Source organism: Netta rufina, assembly GCF_964035555.1.
Source record: "Netta rufina genome assembly, chromosome: 30".
Classification (NCBI taxonomy): Eukaryota; Metazoa; Chordata; class Aves; order Anseriformes; family Anatidae; genus Netta; species Netta rufina.
The window spans coordinates 303,473-322,442 of record NC_140154.1 but is presented as its reverse complement, the minus strand read 5'-3'; the positions used below and the strand labels follow the sequence as shown (position 1 = coordinate 322,442).

General features: G+C 51.7%; 1 protein-coding gene across 1 annotated transcript; it reads left to right on the top strand.

Annotated features, from left to right (window-relative positions):
- Positions 1-830: 830 nt before the first annotated feature.
- On the top strand, positions 831-18,634 carry SLC4A8 (solute carrier family 4 member 8; the record flags this gene model as incomplete). Its single annotated transcript, XM_084303588.1, has 24 exons — positions 831-875; positions 5,841-5,922; positions 6,548-6,682; positions 7,085-7,220; positions 7,423-7,583; positions 8,483-8,671; positions 8,869-8,957; positions 9,090-9,247; positions 9,675-9,762; positions 10,209-10,355; positions 10,440-10,531; positions 10,938-11,112; positions 11,328-11,461; positions 12,335-12,580; positions 12,671-12,776; positions 13,697-13,858; positions 14,397-14,510; positions 14,643-14,804; positions 15,398-15,649; positions 16,469-16,537; positions 17,086-17,259; positions 17,359-17,496; positions 17,943-18,043; positions 18,547-18,634. The coding sequence occupies 24 exons, from the start codon at positions 831-833 to the stop codon at positions 18,632-18,634; spliced, it is 3,243 nt and encodes a 1,080-aa protein (XP_084159714.1).
- Positions 18,635-18,970: the final 336 nt, after the last annotated feature.

The window sequence follows — 18,970 nt, the reverse complement described above, 5'->3', positions numbered from 1 at the left end:
GGGCTTTTGCCTTTAATGCAAGATTTGCCACAGGCCTTTCCTGGGGAAAAACATGGGGCTAATGGGAAGGGAAAGAGGGGCAATCCCTGCAGCAGGGCGAGCCTCGCGGCTGGTCCCTCGTGAGCAGGATTTGAGGGTATTTTAGTGCTTGGTTTCTCTTGAAAATACGAAATGTTTTGGGGTTGTAGAGGATGTGAAGTTCTAGCAGCTGAGCCCCAAAAGGCTGGGGGAAAAGCAGCATTTTAATGTTCGCTGGCACTTTGCAAAATGCCTGTTGGGGGGCTTGGGGGTGATGCTGGGATGTGATGCTTGGGGGGGTGTGATACTGGGGGGGTGATGCTGGGGGGGTGATGGAGGAGGACTGGGGGTGATGCTGGGGGAGGGTGATGCTGGGAGAGACTGGGGGTGATGCTGGAGGAGGCTTGCTGGTGGTGCTGGGGGGGGGTGATGCTGCGGGGGGGGCTGGAGGGAGACCTCAAAGACCCCGAAGGGGCTCCTGGGGCTGGGGCCGGAGCCGTGCTGGGGGGACCTGGGGGGGGCTGTTCCCGGATCGAGGCCGCGGGGCCCTCACCGGGCGCTGCCCCCCACCCCCTGGGACCCCCCCAGCCCCGGCCCTGCCTCCTCCTTCCTCCTCCTCCTCCTCCTCCTCCTCCCGGCCCTGGGCGGGGTTTGGCCCCGGCTCTGGGAGATGGTGGAGCCGGTGTGAGCGGCACCGGGGCTGCAGCCGGCTGCGGCCCCCCCTGGCCCCCGAGCCGCGGGGGGAGCCCGGGACCCCCCCCCTTTCTTTTTCCATCCCCCCCCCGTCCTCCAGCCCCGACCCCGGCCCAGCCATGCCCGCCGGCAGCAACGAGCCCGATGGGATCCTCAGCTACCAGGTGGGGGGCAGCGGCCCTGGGGGGGGGGGGGCACACATCAAACCCCCCCCCCCCGGTGCGGCCGGAGGATGCTCGGTGGCTGCTCACTGCGGCATTGCCGGCGGAGGGAGGAGGGGGGGGCTCGGGGGGGGGGTTTGGGGGAGGGAGGGCGTCTGCAAGGAGGGGGGGGGGAGCAGGCTGCAAAGGAGGAGTCCGTAAATGGGGGGGGGCATCTGGAAAATGGGGCTCGGGGGGGGGCAGGCTGCTGAAGGGGTGCGAGGGGAGGCTGCGAAGCATCTGCAAGGCCGAAAGGGGGGGGCGGGGGGGCCACAAGTGGGTGCTCAAGGTGGGTGCGAGGGGGGTGTGAGGCAGCAGGGGGGCTGGGGGGGCACCAGGTGTTTAGTGAGGGGGCGCCCCAGCCAGCGGCATCTCCCACACGCCTTGTCCCCCCCCCCACACCTGGCTGTGACCCCCCCTTTGAGGCCGCAGCCCGTCGGAGGGGGACAAAGGCCACTGTCCCCGTGCCACGCAGCCAACGGGGGGCTCTGCCATTGTCCCCCCCAAGTGCCTGGTGTTGGGGTGCGGGCAGGGAGCAGCGGGGAGGTGGCCCCCACCCCTCCCACCCCCCTTTTAGCATCATCCTGGCCAGGAGGTCCCTGGGGAGCGCCTCCTGCCCCCCCCTGCAGCGCCCGTCCCCTCGCTGCTGAGCACCCCTGGGACCCCGTGCCCCACGAGTGGTGGCCCCGAGTCCTCACACAGGGCCAGGCCCCGCTGGAGAAGCTCTGGGTGGCAGACAAGGGGGGGGAATTAATTCACCTTCCCTCACCCCTGGGGAAATGGGGACAGTGGGATGGAGGCGGCAAAGGGAAAGCTACCGGAGCATCCCCCAGCTCCCTCCCTGCTTCGGCTCCATGCAGGCGGCATCCTCATCCTGCAGTAACACAGGGATCAGCCTCGTTAATTACATTTGGGGCATCATTAAGTCCATTCAGCTGGCGTGGCTCATGGAGCTGCAGGGACCCCATCCCTCCCATGGCTGCTGGCCAGTCCTGCTGGCACGTGGTGGGACCAGGGGGACAGGACGCGAGCTTTGCCTGCTCACACGGTGCTTGTGGTGCTCCTCAGCACCAGGAGGGCTCCAAGCTAGACCTGACCCTCGTCTTTGAGCTTTTTCCAGTCCTCAATTACACCAGAGTTTCCCTGGGGAAAGACTTTTCTTTCTCAACCAGAGGGGTTGCACTGGGGCAGGTAAACTGAGGCAGGGCACTCCAAAAGCCCTCTCTCTCCTGCTGGGTCAAAAAAAAATCACTGCAAAACAATAATTTTGAGAAGTTTTGAGGTGGGTACGGGGAGAGGCGTGTGCTGAACTCACAGCACTAAGGGGTTCACTGCAGTTGTGTCAAAACGAGCCTTCCTCCTTTGCTCCAGTGATTTCTGATTTCATTTTTACAAGCAGTAATTGCTTCCCGACAAAACCAGCTAGGAAGCAGCCAGACGGAGCTTTTTGCTTAGAAAATAGCGAAGTGGAACAACTCTGGCTGCTCCGAAGCCCACAGACATGCCATGCAAAGCTCAGCGTCCCCTTTCCCGGCTCATTTTCGATGATTTGATGTTTTCCAGGCGCCTGTCAGTGGTGGAGAAGGACAGAGAGGGAGGGCGAAGCGTCTGCAAGGGCTGGTGCCCGTCCCGGGTCCTCTCCTTCCTGCCCTGCCCTATCCCACGGTCCCATCCCACGGCTCCACACTGCCAATGCTTTCCTAAACCATTAAATCCTCCAGTGTCCCCAGTGAGATAACCCCTCGGGGCCCATTCAGGTGCCCTAACTGGGTCCCAGAGAGTTTTGATTAGGGCCATTGGCTTTGATAGCATCTCTGTGCAAGGCTTACAGTGATTTTGGGGATGCTGCAATGGGCAGGGAAGGGCGATGGGATGCTCAGAGCATCCTGCCACAGACCCAGCAGAACCTGGGACTTTTTGGCAGAGGGAGGTGCCCACTTGTCCAGTTTGTGCTTGTATTTGCTCTTTAAGCATTAACACTAAATAATAAAAAAGCAGTGGGGATTCGAGCTTGGGTCATGATGGGATTTTAACTGATTAGACCTCGGTGTCAGCTTCCTTCTCCGTGTTATTTTACACCCCGTGTCACCTTTCAGGGCAAGCCGGGCACTTAACCTTTGTGCCGAGCGGCGCCAGGGAGGAAGTTCATCGGAGCAAGCGAATTTGCATCATAGAAATGATGGATTAGCTCCGATCAGAAAATAAAGTGGGGCTGGAGACAGCTGGCCAATGTGAGCAGGGGAAGCGAGAAGAGTAAAAACGTTGCTTATCTGGATGCGTCTCCCAGCCCTGCGCTTTGTGAGGGTTTCTCGGGAAATGATTTCACCCCTCGGGAAGGCAGGGCAGCAAGTTTTGGGGAGAAGAAACCAGCAGGAGCATGGGGAGGGAAGGGTGCACTTTGCAAGGGGCTCTGCCTTGCTGTGTCCTTGCATGGTAGGAAATCCTACTGTTGGAACATAGACTTTATTTTAAAATTTGGAAGAGTTTTTTTTTTTTTCTTTCATGTACTCCAAGAGCCATTTCGAAGCTCTGTGTTTCAGTGCCATGCTGGGACTTGCTTTGACTAATAAGGATTTTTAACTAATAGAAGCCTGAAAGGAGGCCACGCCAAAGCGAGACCTTCTTGAAATGCTGTGGTTTTTGAAGGAAATGCTGACAAAAATCAGTACTGTCCCACAGCATTTATTTTCCCACCAGTTTGCACCTCACTTGCATTTCAGCAGCTCATGCTTTTACGTACACCCAAGCACGTTACACGCCTCTTGGCCCAGCAGGACAAGGCATTTACTCTGTTTACTCCATTGGGAACAGTTTTTGCTCCAAGAGGAGCCGGGTTCGTCCTGTCCCTTGATTTCAGTACGAGCTTTGGCTGCGCTGGCAATGGGCAAACGCTCTCCGATGACCTTCAGCACGTCCACAAACTTGCTGCTCCTTTTTCCAGACATATTAACAGATGGGCTTCAACTGGGAGCACTTTGGGCACGGATGCCCTTGGCTCAGCCAAATCCTGTCCCCCAAGGGAATTTTGTCAGCCGCTTGGCTGAGGTATCTCCGGCCACATAGGATGCGAGAGCTGAATTTCGCAGCAGCCCCAGGGGCTGGTGGTGTGGTAGTGGTGCGAGCGTTGGTGGGAACAGGAGTTTTGTTGGCATCTCCCAGTCTCGGGGTGTGAGGGTTTAAATACCTGCCGGGATCTGCCCTGGGGGTTCTGGTTCTGGAAGGGCCGTTGGTGTTTGTGCCTCTGGTGACGCCCGTGGCGCTGGGGCCCTCCTGGCGAGAAGGTGCGGGATCCGCTCGGATGTCCCGGGAGAATCGGGCCCCATGCATGGCCCAAAGGCTCAATGGAAAGCCGGTGACCAACGTGAGGCCGAACGGGAGCGCGGCAGGCTGGACGTGACTCTTCTGGATGAGCTGCAGGTAGGATGGCGAGGCCTCGGCCGAGAGGCGCCTCCCACCCAAAAACATGAAAACTCCCCAAAAACCAGAGCCGGCATGCCAGGGGGAGATGGTTGGCACCGGGGCGAGAGGTCCGGGGGTAGGTTTGGCATCACCTTTTGGGTTCATGGGGGCAAAAGGCTTTGTGAGGGAGCAGACAGCTTTCTGCCAGCATCTGGAAACTGCGGCCCGCAGGTCGCTCTGTTTGTTCTGCCTCCCGACAGCGCCCACTCAGGCTTGCAAATTTGAGGTGATTTCCCGAAGGCCTTTCACCCCACGCTTCTCCCGAGGTTGTTTTTCTGCAACCCGGACTGGGGGGAGCCGGACGCGTTGCTAAGAGGGGACGGAGGGTGGCAGAGGCTGTCACCAGGCGGAGGATGGCAAAGCCACCAGCGCGTGATAACGCAGCCACCGGGGTGCGTGGGCGCCACCAGCGTGCTGCTTTGGCCAGGAGGGAACACTGTTCTGGGGGAAAAAGGGCAGATTTCAGATTAGTGTCAGCAGCTTAAGCGATAAGGAGCGATTTATTTATTTATTTATAATTTACTTATTTATTGAACAAGTCCTCGAGGTTGCTGTGTCATTATTGCTACAATGGGCAGCACAGGCGAATGTGGCATTTTGTGTTTTGCTTGAACATTGCAGAATTTGGGCTGGTTCGGGCTGTTTCTGAGTGGATGGTGAACCTCTTGCTTCTTGAGTTTCATAGAACAGCTCAGCCGGTTTCCCCAGTTCTCGCTCTTGTTCAGACTTTCAGGAACCAAGCAACTGGGTGCTCAAAATCAAAACAAACAAACAAACAAACAAACAAATACCCTTCTCCCCCCCAAAAAAAAAAACCAAAAACAAACCAAACCAACCAACCAAACAAAACCCACAGATATTTATTTTTGGGTTTGAACAGACAAAAAGCTTTTGGTTGCTGTGATGTCAGCAGGGAGCTTGTGAACGTGAACCTCGGCGATTCAATCCTCCCCAGCCTTTGACAGCCCCCTTGTGCCTTTAATAACAGAATAATTTGGAAACCAGCGAAAACTCAAGGGCACTCATTTGGGCAATGCATAGGCGATGTCCTGTGGCCAGCTGCCATCTAGTGAGTCCTGCAGGTATCTCCAGCACAGCAGCATGTAGCCAACTGGTATTTTCAGACTGAAAATCACTGCCGTGCAAAGTGCTTTTTTTTTTTTTTCCACGATTTGGAAAATTCTGTTTATTTATTTATTCTTGAAAGTTGCAAAGGAGCTGCACAAACAAGGCGGGAGAGGTGTTGTTTGTTTTTTTTTGGGGGGTGTGGGTCTGAAGTGCTCTGCCCTCTCTCCCTGCAGCAAATACTTCCAGCTTCAATTCTTACAAAAAATAAGCAGTCCTGTGAGCTGTTTTATTTGGCCTCTGGCTGCGGGGCTGCCTCCTGCAAGCCCACATTAGATCAGCTGGGAGGATGTACGGGAGCTCCGTGTCCCCAGCCCCACTGACCTTCTTCTCCTTGCCCAACAGAGACCTGATGAAGAGGCAGTGGTCGACCAGGGGGGAACAAGCAACGTTGTCAATATTCACTATGAGAAGGAGGAGCTCGAAGGTGAGACCCTGCCGAGCCCCTGCTGACCCCCAGCCCAGGTCATTTTTCCATTGCCTGTAGCCCCTAAGCCATCCCTTGCTCTGTGTCGTGTTGCGTGCAGCAAAACCTGCCGTGCCTCTTCATCAAGGAGCACAGTTGGTTTTCATGATTTTCCTGTAACTTTTAAAACGGAGGGAAAAAGCCCCCGCGGAGGCCACGGCGTGAGCTGCAGCCACGGGGTGAGATGATTCACGGCTCGTTTTCTCGCCGAGGCTGCTCCTGGCTTGGCGAGGTCAGGAGAATAATTTGACGGCTGCAGACACAGGGCTGCAGTTTTTTTTTCCCTTATTGTTCCGGAGCTCATTATCATGGGGTTGATCTGATCTCCTCCCGCCGCCTTGCGCCATACAGAGATTTTAAAAATAATTACATTTGGTCGCCGCTTAATGAGCAAGTCTGAGTGCTGTCCAGGCGAAGCAGGAGTTTGGGAAAAGGTTCAATGCTTCAGGGGCATTTTAGATAACCCGGAGCCGTCGCTTTGTTTGGTCTGTTGTTGCAAAGCCGAAGTAAGATGGTCTCTGAAGAAAGGATGAGCATTGACTGTCATTGTGCTGACAAAAGTGATGCCAATGCTGCTTTCCCGCAGGCCACCGGACCCTGTACGTGGGTGTGCAGATGCCCCTGGTGAGGCAAAGCCACCGGCACCACCGGCCCCGCAGCCAGAAGCATCGGAAACGGGAGCGGGCCAAGGGGGCAGCCCCTGAGGACCAGGGCTACCACTGTAAGTCCCACATTTGCTAAATGTCTCCTGGGCAAGTGTGGCTGGTTTGAGTGGCTAGCTGCTATTTTGAGGGAAAACTGCGTTATTTAGCAAGGCCCTCTTTTTCCAAACTTCTCCCAGGATTTGTTTGTTTGTTTGTTTGTTTAGGCAGTTAAATGCGTAGCAAATTTAGGCTCGCCTTCCTTAATGATTCTGGCTTTAAAAATGGAAATGTGGGGAAGTCAGGCAGCCCCTCCTTATGGGGAGGTGGAAGAGATGCTTCCCACGGCTGTGTGCATGCCCAGCCTGGGCAGATGCAGGGCACAGGGACCAGCCCCAGTGTTCAGGGCTGAACTGGTGCTGGTCCAATGCTCACTGCACAGTTCAGGCCCAGTAATGGGATGCGGCTTTGTCTTCTCCCAGACACCCCGTCCCAGCGGGTGCAGTTCATCCTCAGCACCGAGGAGGATGAGCAGCACGTCCCCCACGACTTATTCACCGAGCTGGACGAGATCTGCGTGAAGGAGCGTGAAGATGCAGAGTGGAAGGAAACGGCAAGGTAAATCCCATCCTGCAGCTGGGAGAGCAGTCCCCATGCTGGCAGCACGCACGGGCTCTGCTTGCCAGGGCACGAAGCTTGCAGCTTGGGGTGCCGATGCGAGGAACTTTCTCCTCCTGCCACCCCTCAGCTCTGTTAAAGCAGGGCTTGCCGAGCGGGGCTATTTTCTTGCAATGGGGCTGATGCTGGGTGATGTCTGCAGGTGGCTGAAGTTTGAGGAGGACGTGGAAGACGGCGGCGAGCGCTGGAGCAAGCCCTACGTGGCCACGCTCTCCTTGCACAGCCTCTTCGAGCTGAGGAACTGCATCATCAAAGGCACGGTGCTGCTGGACATGTGCGCCAACAGCACCGAGGAGATTGCAGGTAGCACCCGCCTGCCTCTGACCCAAACCTCACCCAGTGGCACGTCCTCTCTTCCAGAAATCCCATTGCTTTTTTGAGTCTGGAAGGATTTTTTTGGGTGCGGGACTGTGCTGCCTCGGCCCAGCTGCAGCCTGAGCGTGTGGCAGTCGCACCAGCTTTTTCTTCCGATAGGGGATCCTTTTGAAAGCAATCTGTGGGGCTACAGAAACAATTAGAGAATGTTCTCGAGCCAAAAAGGGTGTGTGCACAAGGGCTTAGCAGTCTGCTCTTAGAAATACAGAGTCTGTCTGAGAGCTGAACCTCTTTAAATAAACTATATATTACAAGCCATTTCCTCTCATTCTTTTTTTTCTTTTTTTCTTTTGCCTTAACATCCAGGATTTAGGAGCTTTAAAGGCAGAGTTTATCTGGCAGATGACCAAGCAGTGTGTTTCCGTGGGGAAGATAATTGAAGTTAATTGAAAAAACAGCTTTGGAGAAATTATCCTTGACTGGCAGGTCTCCATTCAACCTTTTCAAGAGCTGGTGAAGTCAGCGCCATTCTTAGCACATTTCTCCCTGGGCTCAGCAAATTACAGTCAATTGGCCAGGGGAACTCAGGGAAAGTCTGCGCTATAGATTGCTTATAATTTGGTTAAATGTGTGGAGTAATACAGAAAGGCCAGATCGGGCAAGGAAATTGCATTATTTAGAATGAGAAATAACGATCTTAGCTGAGTGATGAATAAGCACTTTGATGATGGGTTGTAGCAAAAGAAAATTCTTGCTTTCATTGCAAAGACTCAACTGTATTAAAATGTCTCACTAAGCAGGGCTGTGCCTATGCTAGGCTCTCCTGCATTCCCCCCGGGATTTGGGGGTTTCTCCTTTGGTGGCTTCATTTCCCTTTCCACCCTCAGATATGATCCTGGACCAGCAAAACCAGTCCAGCGAATTTGACGAGAGCATGCGGGAGAAAGTCCGAGAAGTCCTCCTGAAGAAGCACCACCATCAGAACGAGAAGAAGAGAAACAACCTCCTCCCCATCGTCCGCTCGTTTGCCGACGTGAGCAAGAGGCAGCCAGACCTGCACCCCCTCGACAAGCCAGGTGAGGGCTCCTGCAGGGCTTTGGCACCGGGAGAAGGTTTCTGCAGGGTCTGGCACCAGGTGAAAGCTTCTGCGGGGCTTTGGCACCAGGTGAAGGTTTCTGCAGGGCTTTGGCCCCATTAGACTTGCCCTGACTGAGGAGAAGCGTCCCAGTTGCTCCTTGTCTGTCTTTCTGAGTGTCTTTCTTTTTCCTGCCAGCCCAAACACTCACCCCCCATACTCCTCCCACCACCATAGAAGCTAAAAATGGGGTGAACCATGACACCAGCCCAATGGATTTAAGCAAGGTGAGATACCTGGAGCTTTCTTATGCCTTTAGGGCTGGCTTTGCTCTTGCAAACTTGGCTGCAGCACATGCAGCAGATTGCTGTGGGCTTTCATTTTGGGGTAATTGCCTGAAAATCGCTTGTTGTGTCCAGGCTGAGCTGCACTTCATGAAGAAAATTCCTATTGGGGCTGAAGCAGCAAACGTGCTCGTAGGAGAGCTGGATTTCCTTCACCAGCCCATCATGGCATTTGCCCGCCTGACCCCGGCGGTCCTCCTCTCAGGCATGACAGAAGTTCCCATCCCAACCAGGTCCGAATGCCCAAGGTTTTTATTTAGAAATAACAAAAAAAAAAACAAAAAAAACCAACAACAAACAAAACATCAAATTTCATCCCAAGGAAATGGGGCCAGCAGGAGCGACTCCACAAGCACATTTCCCACATCTGTCACTCCTCACCTTTGCTTCTCCCTTCCCTACCACAGCTTTTAAATGCATTCCTCAATTTTAATGAACATCAACCCAAACATTAAAAAAAATGCATTGGCTATCTTTGATGAGAGTCAGCCCAAAAATCCAGTTAGCAAGTTTTGATGAATTTCATATTCATTGCCGGAGGCGGTGAGCGTGCATTCCCCATCTCAAGCTGCATTCTGGGCTGGGTGCTCATGGCAATTTCTCTGAGCACTCTCTAAGCAAGGGCATGTTCTTCTCTCTCCTTCTGTTTTTCTTGCCCAGGTTCCTGTTTATTTTGCTGGGACCAGAAGGAAAAGCCCATCAGTACCACGAGATTGGCAGGTCCATGGCTACTCTCATGACGGATGAGGTGTGATGAGATAAGAGAGATCTCTGGGTCTTTTTTAGTTATCTTCCTCTCTCCCCTTCTGCACTGTAGTGAAGAAGCACATTTGCTTTCCCAGCTGTCCACAGCTCTCCAGATAACTCACCCCTTGTTTGCTTCCAAAGCAAACTCTTGGCTCTACATCACCCCATGTCCCAGAGCCTGAAATCCCACCCGGGACCTGCACCTCATCCTTCTCCTTCTCCCTGGGATCCCCAACATGCTGTCCAGGCATTGCCAGGGCAAGCAAAACCTCTCCTTTTTAAGCAAAAAGCTGTGGAGTGCTGTGAGGGACGGGATCCCTGTGGAGGAGATGGCCACAAACGCATCAGATTGTTCCTTTTGATGAAATTTGGGGGAAATTATCTTGCGTTTAGCTAAGAGCTTATTGCACTGGTTAGGACATCCGAGCTGTTGTCTCCTGTCGACAGGTTTTCCATGACGTTGCCTATAAAGCCAAGAACCGGGCAGACCTCGTGGCTGGCATCGACGAGTTCCTGGATCAGGTCACGGTCTTGCCGCCGGGAGAGTGGGATCCATCGATCCGAATCGAGCCCCCCAAAAATCTCCCTTCACAGGTGGGTGCCGTGGTGGAGGGAGGTGTGAGGGGGACGGGCAGGAGGCTTACAAAGAAATACGTATCTCTGTTTCCTTTTTGACAGAAAAAAAGGAAGACGCCGGGACTTCTTGATGACAGCGCTTCTCATAGAAAGCCAGAAAAACACAGTGGCCCTGAACTAGAGCGAACAGGAAGGTGTGAGCTTTAATGTTATCATTTTTTTTTTTCCTCTAAAAACTGAGCATGCACCTTCCCTTCTAGTGTTTTTTGGGGTTAGTTGCTGCAGTAAAGGGGCTCCGTGTTACCTACTTGGGTCCCTGGGCCAGGCAGCTGGGGGGCCTGGGGCAGCTGGGCTGAGCCACAGCATCGTTGCACGTGTGGGGCTGTTGCAATAACAGAGGATGGGGTGTCAGGTTAGCTCTTTTTTGTTGTTGGAGGGTGTTTTTTGTGTGTGTCCCAGTTCCTACCGGGTGTAAACTGGGAGAAAGACACTGCTTTTTAGCAATGGAAGTTACTCTGTGCTAGTGATTGCCTTTCTGCAGCAAAGAAAATTCACTGTGGTCTGCCAGGACAACAGCCTATTTCTTTGTCCTTCCTCCAGGCTCTTTGGAGGTCTGATCCTGGATGTGAAGCGAAAAGTCCCATGGTTCTGGAGTGACTTTCGGGATGCTCTGAGCCTGCAGTGTCTGGCATCCTTCCTCTTCCTCTACTGTGCCTGCATGTCCCCTGTCATCACCTTCGGGGGGCTGCTGGGGGAGGCGACCGATGGCCACATAGTGAGTGCCTCTCCTCCGTGGGGTAGCACGGAGGGGTATTTAAGAAATGTGCATGGATGTGGCACTGAGGGACGTGGGTTAGTGATGGGACTCATCAGGTCACGTTGATGGTTGGACTTGATGATCTTGAAAGTCTTTTTCCAACCTGTTCTATGAAAAAGTCTTTGCTGCAGCTCTGCTCACATGATTTATTTGCTCCTCTCTTCCCTGGCCAGAGTGCCATGGAGTCATTACTGGGCGCATCCATGACTGGTGTGGTCTATTCCCTCTTTGCCGGCCAACCTCTCACCATTCTCGGCAGCACCGGCCCTGTCCTCGTGTTTGAGAAGATCCTCTACAAGTTCTGCAAGTAAGGAGGTGCAGTGATAGCAAAAAGATGTGTTTTTTTTTTTTTGGTTATTTTTCATAGAGGTGGTTGTAAGATTGAAATTAATTTCTGTGTCGTGTACAGTGTGTGCTCCTGCTTTCGTTAGTGATGGTGCAAGAGCAATTGGCCTCTGGAGGACTAAAGGGTTTGCAGAGTTAAATCGAAGCATGAGGAGGAGAAACCACAAGAATGAGGATGACCAAGATGGGATGCATGAGGGAAAGGAGACAAATCACGCTGGTTTGGGAGTAGGAAGATTTACTTTGCTCCCAGCACAAAGCTAAGCACTTTTTAGCCTGCTTTTTGCTGGAAGTGGGAATAAATATATGTTGCCCAAATATCCAAATAGTTTTCCTTTTTGCTGAAACATTTTGAGTTTTGATGATATTATTGAGAAAGTAGGAGCTTTTCATGTGAAATGCATATTTTCCATGACAGCCCTTTGTTGTGATGACTTTGATTAACCACCCTTGCTGTAATTAGTCACTTCTATTATTAAGCCCCACCGTGCTGGTAGCAAGTGCCTGGGTGCCAAGCCAGCTGGTTTCTGTGCTCGGGCATGGGGTGATGGGTGAGAACAGCGCCTTCCCCAGTAAGCACCTGACCTCAATTAGCCTCCAAGGCGTTAACACAGCATAATTGCTAAATAATGATAATTATCTAATGGGCCTCTCCTCTTGTGGGCCCACACCCTGCACTGCAGCCCCGAGGCTGTCTGTAGTAGTACATGGAAACCGCGTTCACCATCCACAGGCTCGACACGTTCCGAAACAGCTCCGGATTTTCCCCGAAGGATGGCACGTCTTGGAGCTTCCTGCTGGGCTTCCCACCCTTTGCTTTATTTTGTTTTCCCAGGGACTATGCACTCTCCTACCTCTCCCTGAGGACGTGCATAGGGCTGTGGACCGCCTTCCTCTGCGTGGTGCTGGTGGCCACGGATGCCAGCTGCTTGGTGTGCTACATCACCCGCTTCACCGAAGAAGCCTTCGCTGCCCTCATCTGCATCATCTTCATCTACGAGGCTCTGGAGAAGCTGATCTGCCTGGGAGAGACCTACCCTGTGCACATGCACAGCAAGCTTGACTTCCTCACCATCTACTAGTGGGTTTTTTGGCCTAAAACGCTCCTCGGAAGGAGCTTAGGGCTGCACCTCCGTCGCCTTACCCTTGCCCTTGGCTTTTCTCCTCCCAGCTGTAAGTGTGAGGCGCCGACCCATCCCAGCAACGAGACCCTGCGCTTTTGGGAGAGCAACAAGATCAACGTGTCTGCCATCGCCTGGGGAAACCTCACGGTGACCGTAAGTCCCTGGCTGCCGTTTCCTTGTGCCGCGGGGTGTGCGCGTCCCTGCAAGCACCCTCCCGTGGGCGCTGATGTGGTGCGAAAGTCTGCGCCCTCCGGGTGATGGCATGCTTCAAACCGTGCTGGGGCTGCTCTGAAAAATCAGTCCTTAAGTGCAAGACGCGTGGTCTGCCCTGGGATGGGGAGTCCGCCTTGTTACCAGCATCGTGGGTGATAACTGTCATCCTCAGCCCTCTGCAGGACAGTACTTCTGGCTGGGAGCGAGGTTAAGTGGGTGGTTTGAATGTTGTAGATGCTGGAGGACTTAAGTTCATGCTTGAAGGTAGTAATTGGTTCTTTAATTGGTCCTTAATAACTCCAGGCCCTGGTTTCTTATTCAGCGCTGTCTGTAAGTACGTGCATAAATTTGCATGTCTGAGCAGCCTCCCGGGCTGCTGGTGCTGGAAGCAGAGCCCAGGCATAGGATGGAGGCTCTCATGGACATCTTCAGCCCCTTTTGGCCAGATTCTGTGAGTCCTCCCCTGGGAAGGGACAATTTGTGTCTTTCCTACCACGGTGGTCGTAGCCCTCCTTCCCTGCTCCCTCTTTCTCTATCCCCGAGAGTTTCCAGCGTCCTCTTCTGGATGTGTCCTTCCCCTGTGGTGTCTTTTTCAGCCACAGTTACCTCCTGTTCAGGTGGAGGATGTGCCATGGGCCTGTGGCATGGTGTCCCATCACATCTCTGCATTTCCCCTCCGTGTAGTTTGACGTGTCACTCGTTAAGCTGCTGCTGCTGCTCATTAAATACAAATCTCTCTTGGCAGCAGTAGGTACAAAATCGTGGATCTTGGGCCCAAATCCTTAACCCTTCCCCCAGTTATCCAAGGTTTCCCTGCAGCATGTGCACTGCCGTTGTGTCCTGATGCTCTGTTTCTCCAGGAATGTCGACATTTGCATGGAGAATTTCACGGACCCGCCTGTGGACACAACGGCCCCTATACGCCCAATGTCCTCTTCTGGTCCTGCATCCTCTTCTTCTCCACCTTTGTCCTGTCAAGCTCCTTGAAGATGTTTAAAACCAGCCGCTATTTCCCAACCAGAGTAGGTAGAAGATGGTGGAACAGGGATCCCACCTACCTTATGACCTGTCCCGGAGCAAATTTGCACTCAGGCAGTGGGAAATCAGGTCCTCCAGAGGTTGTTTGTGTTTGGTTTGTTTGTTTGTATTTTTTTTCCTCCCCTCACCATCTTTGCATTAGGGAAAAGCTGATTCCAATGAGAAGCTGTTGTAGAAAAAGAGATTATTTCTTCCTTACAGGGAACAAATATGCCTCAGTGCCTTATTCCCATTGCGGCTGTGAGAGTGGCTGTAGTGGCAGGTGTCTGTTTCCAAATATTTTAATTAAAAAAAAAAAAAGGCAGTTAAAAAAACCCCAAACCTTTCCCCCTAATTAAACTGTTTTCTTTTAAGTCTGACACCAGATCTTACAGGGACAAACACAGCAACAGTTTCTAACCAAGGGGTTTGGCTGCATGTCCTCAGAGTGGTGGGATTTTGTTAACCAGCTGTGATGCTGCTGACGTCCCTAATTTGTCTGTCTCGTGCCATGACCCTTTCTGCTCTGCTTTCTTGCCACAGGTACGGTCCACCATAAGTGACTTTGCTGTTTTCCTCACCATCGTCGTCATGGTGCTCATTGACTTCCTGATTGGGATCCCCTCACCGAAGCTCCACGTCCCCCATATGTTCAAGGTAATGGGGTGTCTTGGCACAGCTGGCCTCACCTTGTGCCCCTGGGGACACCTTGAGGTGATGGAGGGGAAAACAAAAGCCAGCGAAGTGTCTGGGCTGGGAGATGAAGCTGACGTCCCTGCTTTGTCACAGCCCACCAGAGATGACCGTGGGTGGCTCATCAGCCCCATAGGACCCAACCCTTGGTGGACGGTGCTGGCTGCGCTCATCCCAGCCCTGCTCTGCACCATCTTGATCTTCATGGACCAGCAGATCACCGCTGTTATCGTGAACAGGAAGGAGCACAGGCTGAAGGTAAGGGGCTGCAAGAGGTGACTCCATCCCCAACCCACTCTGGGCTGCAGGTGTGGGGAGCAGCTCCTTTTCCAAGTGCTTTGCAGAAGCAAATTTGCAAATTGGCTTGGGATAATGGAACTCTGCTTGACGGGTGCTCTCCTGCATTGGTGACGACACAGGGTGCAAAAGACGGGAAGCTGGACAAGGAATCTTTCAGAGCAGCAAATTAACCTTAGAGCAATACAGAAGAGCTTTTTTGTTTTAAAATGTCAGCAGATGCTTGGGGGAATGAATCGTTTTGACGCGCTGCCAGGGATAACTCAGAGTCACATCTTGCTTGCAAGTGTGACTTTTTTATGAATGGAAAAAAAAGTCAGTATTTCTTGAAGAGGTAGGAGTTGTACAAAAAAAAAAAAAAAAGCCACAAATTACTTTGTCTGGCCAGATTTTCGTGCAAAGTGCTTGTTCAAAGAGTGGATACATCCTTAGTTGTTTTTTTTTTTTTTTTTAATTTTGTAAAAATTGACTTCAGCTCCAGCAGGGTTTGGGCTGTCCACACTGTCCTTGCTCTTGTGCCGTGGGGTGCTCTGATTCTTGTTTCACTCCCGCAGAAAGGATGCGGGTACCACCTGGACCTTTTCATGGTGGCTGTGATGCTCGGGGTGTGCTCTGTCATGGGCCTGCCGTGGTTTGTGGCTGCAACCGTCCTGTCCATCACCCACGTGAATAGCCTCAAACTTGAGTCTGGCTGCTCAGCTCCGGGAGAACAACCCAGGTTTTTGGGGATACGAGAGCAGAGAGTCACTGGCTTGATGATCTTTGTGCTCATGGGCTGCTCCGTCTTCTTGACCACTGTATTAAAGGTAGGAGGAAAATGCAAAACACCCAATAGCCTTGATTTTTTATTTGTATTTTTTGGAGATTATACAAAACCAAAACCAGTCCTTTCTCTCTAGGCCTGAGTAGCTGTGGGGTACAGGAGGAGGTGATCCTAAACCTTGGGGCATGCCCCATGGTCGAACCAGCTCCCATTAGGCTTTCCAGCCCTGCAGACCTTGGTCTGGTGTGCTTGAGGGCATCAAGCCACATCACTGCTTTATTTTTTGGGCTTGCCTGTGTTTATGGGCTACAATCTAGCCTATCCAGACCACTACATCTGCTCTCTTTCAATCAGGCAGCAAGCTTATTAATTGCAGTTTGCACCCCAAATGCCTCAGAACTGCCATTCCCGTAGCTAAACACGCTGCAGTCATCCTTTGCACGTTCCTCCCACAAAGTAATCTCATCTCTAGGCTAAAAGGAGGCACGTTGCATTTGTGTGTTGCCACACGAATATGTAGAACTGTTTTTCTGCCATCTCAGAACGCAGCATATGGTAGCATGGGTGAAATCACCTATTTTCCCCAACCTTTCTGGAAAATAGGATTATTTCGATGAAATGTAGCTCAAAAGTTCAGCCTAAAGCAGAGAACTCACAGGCAAATGCGCAAAATGTCTAATGGATAAAATTTAAAGCATCTCCAACCCTGTGGAAACTGGAAAGCTTTAGGAAACTTTCTGTAGTGCCTGTAGAATGAAGTGGTAATGAAAATGCAATTAAATTTGAAATTTAAATTAAACTAAATTTAAATTTATTTGAAAATGTAATTATTTTATTTAGAATTACTGTCTTTTCTTTGCAGTTTATACCAATGCCTGTGCTGTACGGTGTCTTTCTCTACATGGGTGTATCATCGCTCAGAGGAATCCAGGTGTGGACTTTCATAGCATGCAGCATGTCTGCTCCCTGCTATTTCCTCTTAATAGAAGCAGAAAAAAAAAAAAAAAATCTGATAGTCAGTGGCTTGGGAAAAGCCTCTTCAAAAGCAGGCAATGAAAATATTTTGTATAACAAAGAAATCGGTGGAGGCACAAGAGGTCTGTGGGGCTTGGAGGACCAGGCGGGTTCAGTGCTGTTTCATGGTGTTAGGGCAGGTCAGCGTTCAGTGATGTGAAAATGGGGGAATTCAGTGCAAATGGGAGGAAATTTCTCCCACTGCTGGAAATCCTTGCTGGGGGAGCGAAGAAATGATAATTATAGAATAATCAGGAATAACTGCAATTTGGTGGACAGCTCTGCTGGTGGGCAAGCTGATTTACAGACAGAGCTAAGGGAAAACGGGTGCAGCTCCCAGGAGGAAGGTGGTGGGATCAATGCTTCCTCATTGTAACTGAGAGCCTGAAAAATCCCTACAGATTTCAGCCAGGCCAGCACCATTCTGCAGCCCCAAGGTGGCAACTTCTCCCTGTTATTCTGCAGTTCTTCGATCGCTTGAAGCTGTTTGGGATGCCGGCGAAACACCAGCCAGATTTCATCTACCTGCGGCACGTGCCCTTGCGGAAGGTGCATCTCTTCACCCTGATCCAGCTGACCTGCCTCGTCCTGCTCTGGGTCATCAAGGCTTCCCGGGCTGCCATCGTCTTTCCCATGATGGTAGGAGGTGCTTCTCAGTGGGATGTTTGCAGTGGGACGTAGCACTGCCTCTGGCCTCACTGCATCTTCCTTTTTTTTTTTTTTTTTTTTTTTGTGAAGGTTTTGGCTCTCGTTTTTGTCCGGAAAGTCATGGATTTCTGCTTCTCAAAGCGAGAGCTCAGCTGGCTGGATGACCTTATGCCAGAAAGCAAGAAGAAGAAGTTGGATGATGCCAAAAATGAAGCCAAAGAAGAAGAGGTAACACTTACTATGTGCTTGGGGTTGGACGTATCCCTGGAGTTGTGAGGTTGCCCATTTCTATCGCAGCCATTTGTTAAAAGTTGGGAAAGATCAGAACTAAACAGGAGATCCCAGTAGCCTGGATCCCACATCGCAACCACTTTTTTTCCCCAAGTTAGCAGTGAGCTTACCACTAGAACAGACATAATTTTAAAATGTCTTTTCAAAGAAAGTTGTTGTTTGTTGTTATTATTATTATTATTATTATGTATTTCAAATATTTTCTCATAGTGGGTGTTTAACCTCCAAAAATGTTTGCAGTGGAAGTTTTTTATCCTGCTCCACCAACAGCTAAAACTGACAGGAATCAGAAGGAGGGGGCAGCACATGATGGCTGTATGGGGTTTTAGTTTATCTGCCCTTTGCTCAAAGGCAGAACAGGTGATATGTCCCTTTGATGCCAGGAGTCTCAGAAGATGATGGAAGCTGCTGCTGCAAATTCAGTCCAGCTGAACCTGGTGAAGACCAGCTACCTGGATGTCCCAAAGCAGAACAACAGTGACAGGTAAAGCCCCACCAAGTGCCAGGACCCCCAGCAAGAGTAGTTTGTAGGGGTTTGGCACAACTTGCTCTGCTTGCATCTTTGCTGAGCATCCCTTAGAACCCAACAGTCAGCTTGGTGTGAAAATCAGGTTTCTGGGCAGAGCTGCAGGAAGGGATCGCAGGGCTCTGAGCAGAGTAACTGCACGACTCATGCTTGACCCCAAAAACTTGCCTCATCAGTGTGTCTGCAGCAGCTGGAGATCCTTGTGCTTAGAAATGAAGAGTTGCAGGCATGACCTGTGCCAGCAGTGGGAGGCCAGGCCAGGGCTAAACACTTGCAAGAGAATTGCACAGAGCTGTTGCTCTACAGCATTCAAGCTTGCTTCCCCAGACTCATCACCAGTGAAACCTCACATGCTTGTGCTGGTCTTCAGTGCTTTGGGTCACCCCATTCTCCTTGCTGATGCAGTTGGTGGCTTTGGTTCCTGTTAGCACAGTGATTGCTATCTAAAATATGTATTGCAGGACTGACCCCTCTGAGATTAACATCTCAGATGAAATGTCGAAAACAACCGTATGGAAGGCTCTTACCATGAACACAGAAAAACTCTGAATCCGAGGAGGAAAGAGGTAAAAGGATTGCACGGTGCACGTGACGGAATATTTCAGAGGTGTGGATGCAGCACTGAGGGATGTGTTTTAGTGATGGGACTTGGTAGGGCAGGGTGATGGTTGTACTTGGTGATCCTGCAGGTCTTTTCCAGCCTAGACAATTCTGTGATTCTGTTCTGTGAGTCTATGCATGCTGACTGGTTCTCTCCTTGGGGATGGTCTCTCTTTTTTTTTTTTTTTCCCCAGTTTTCCTCTTTAGGGATCTTGGCTTTGAAGGAGAGGAGTGAGAACGTGACTCAGGGATGAGCCAGCGCAGAAGCGAGGACAAACCGCTGTT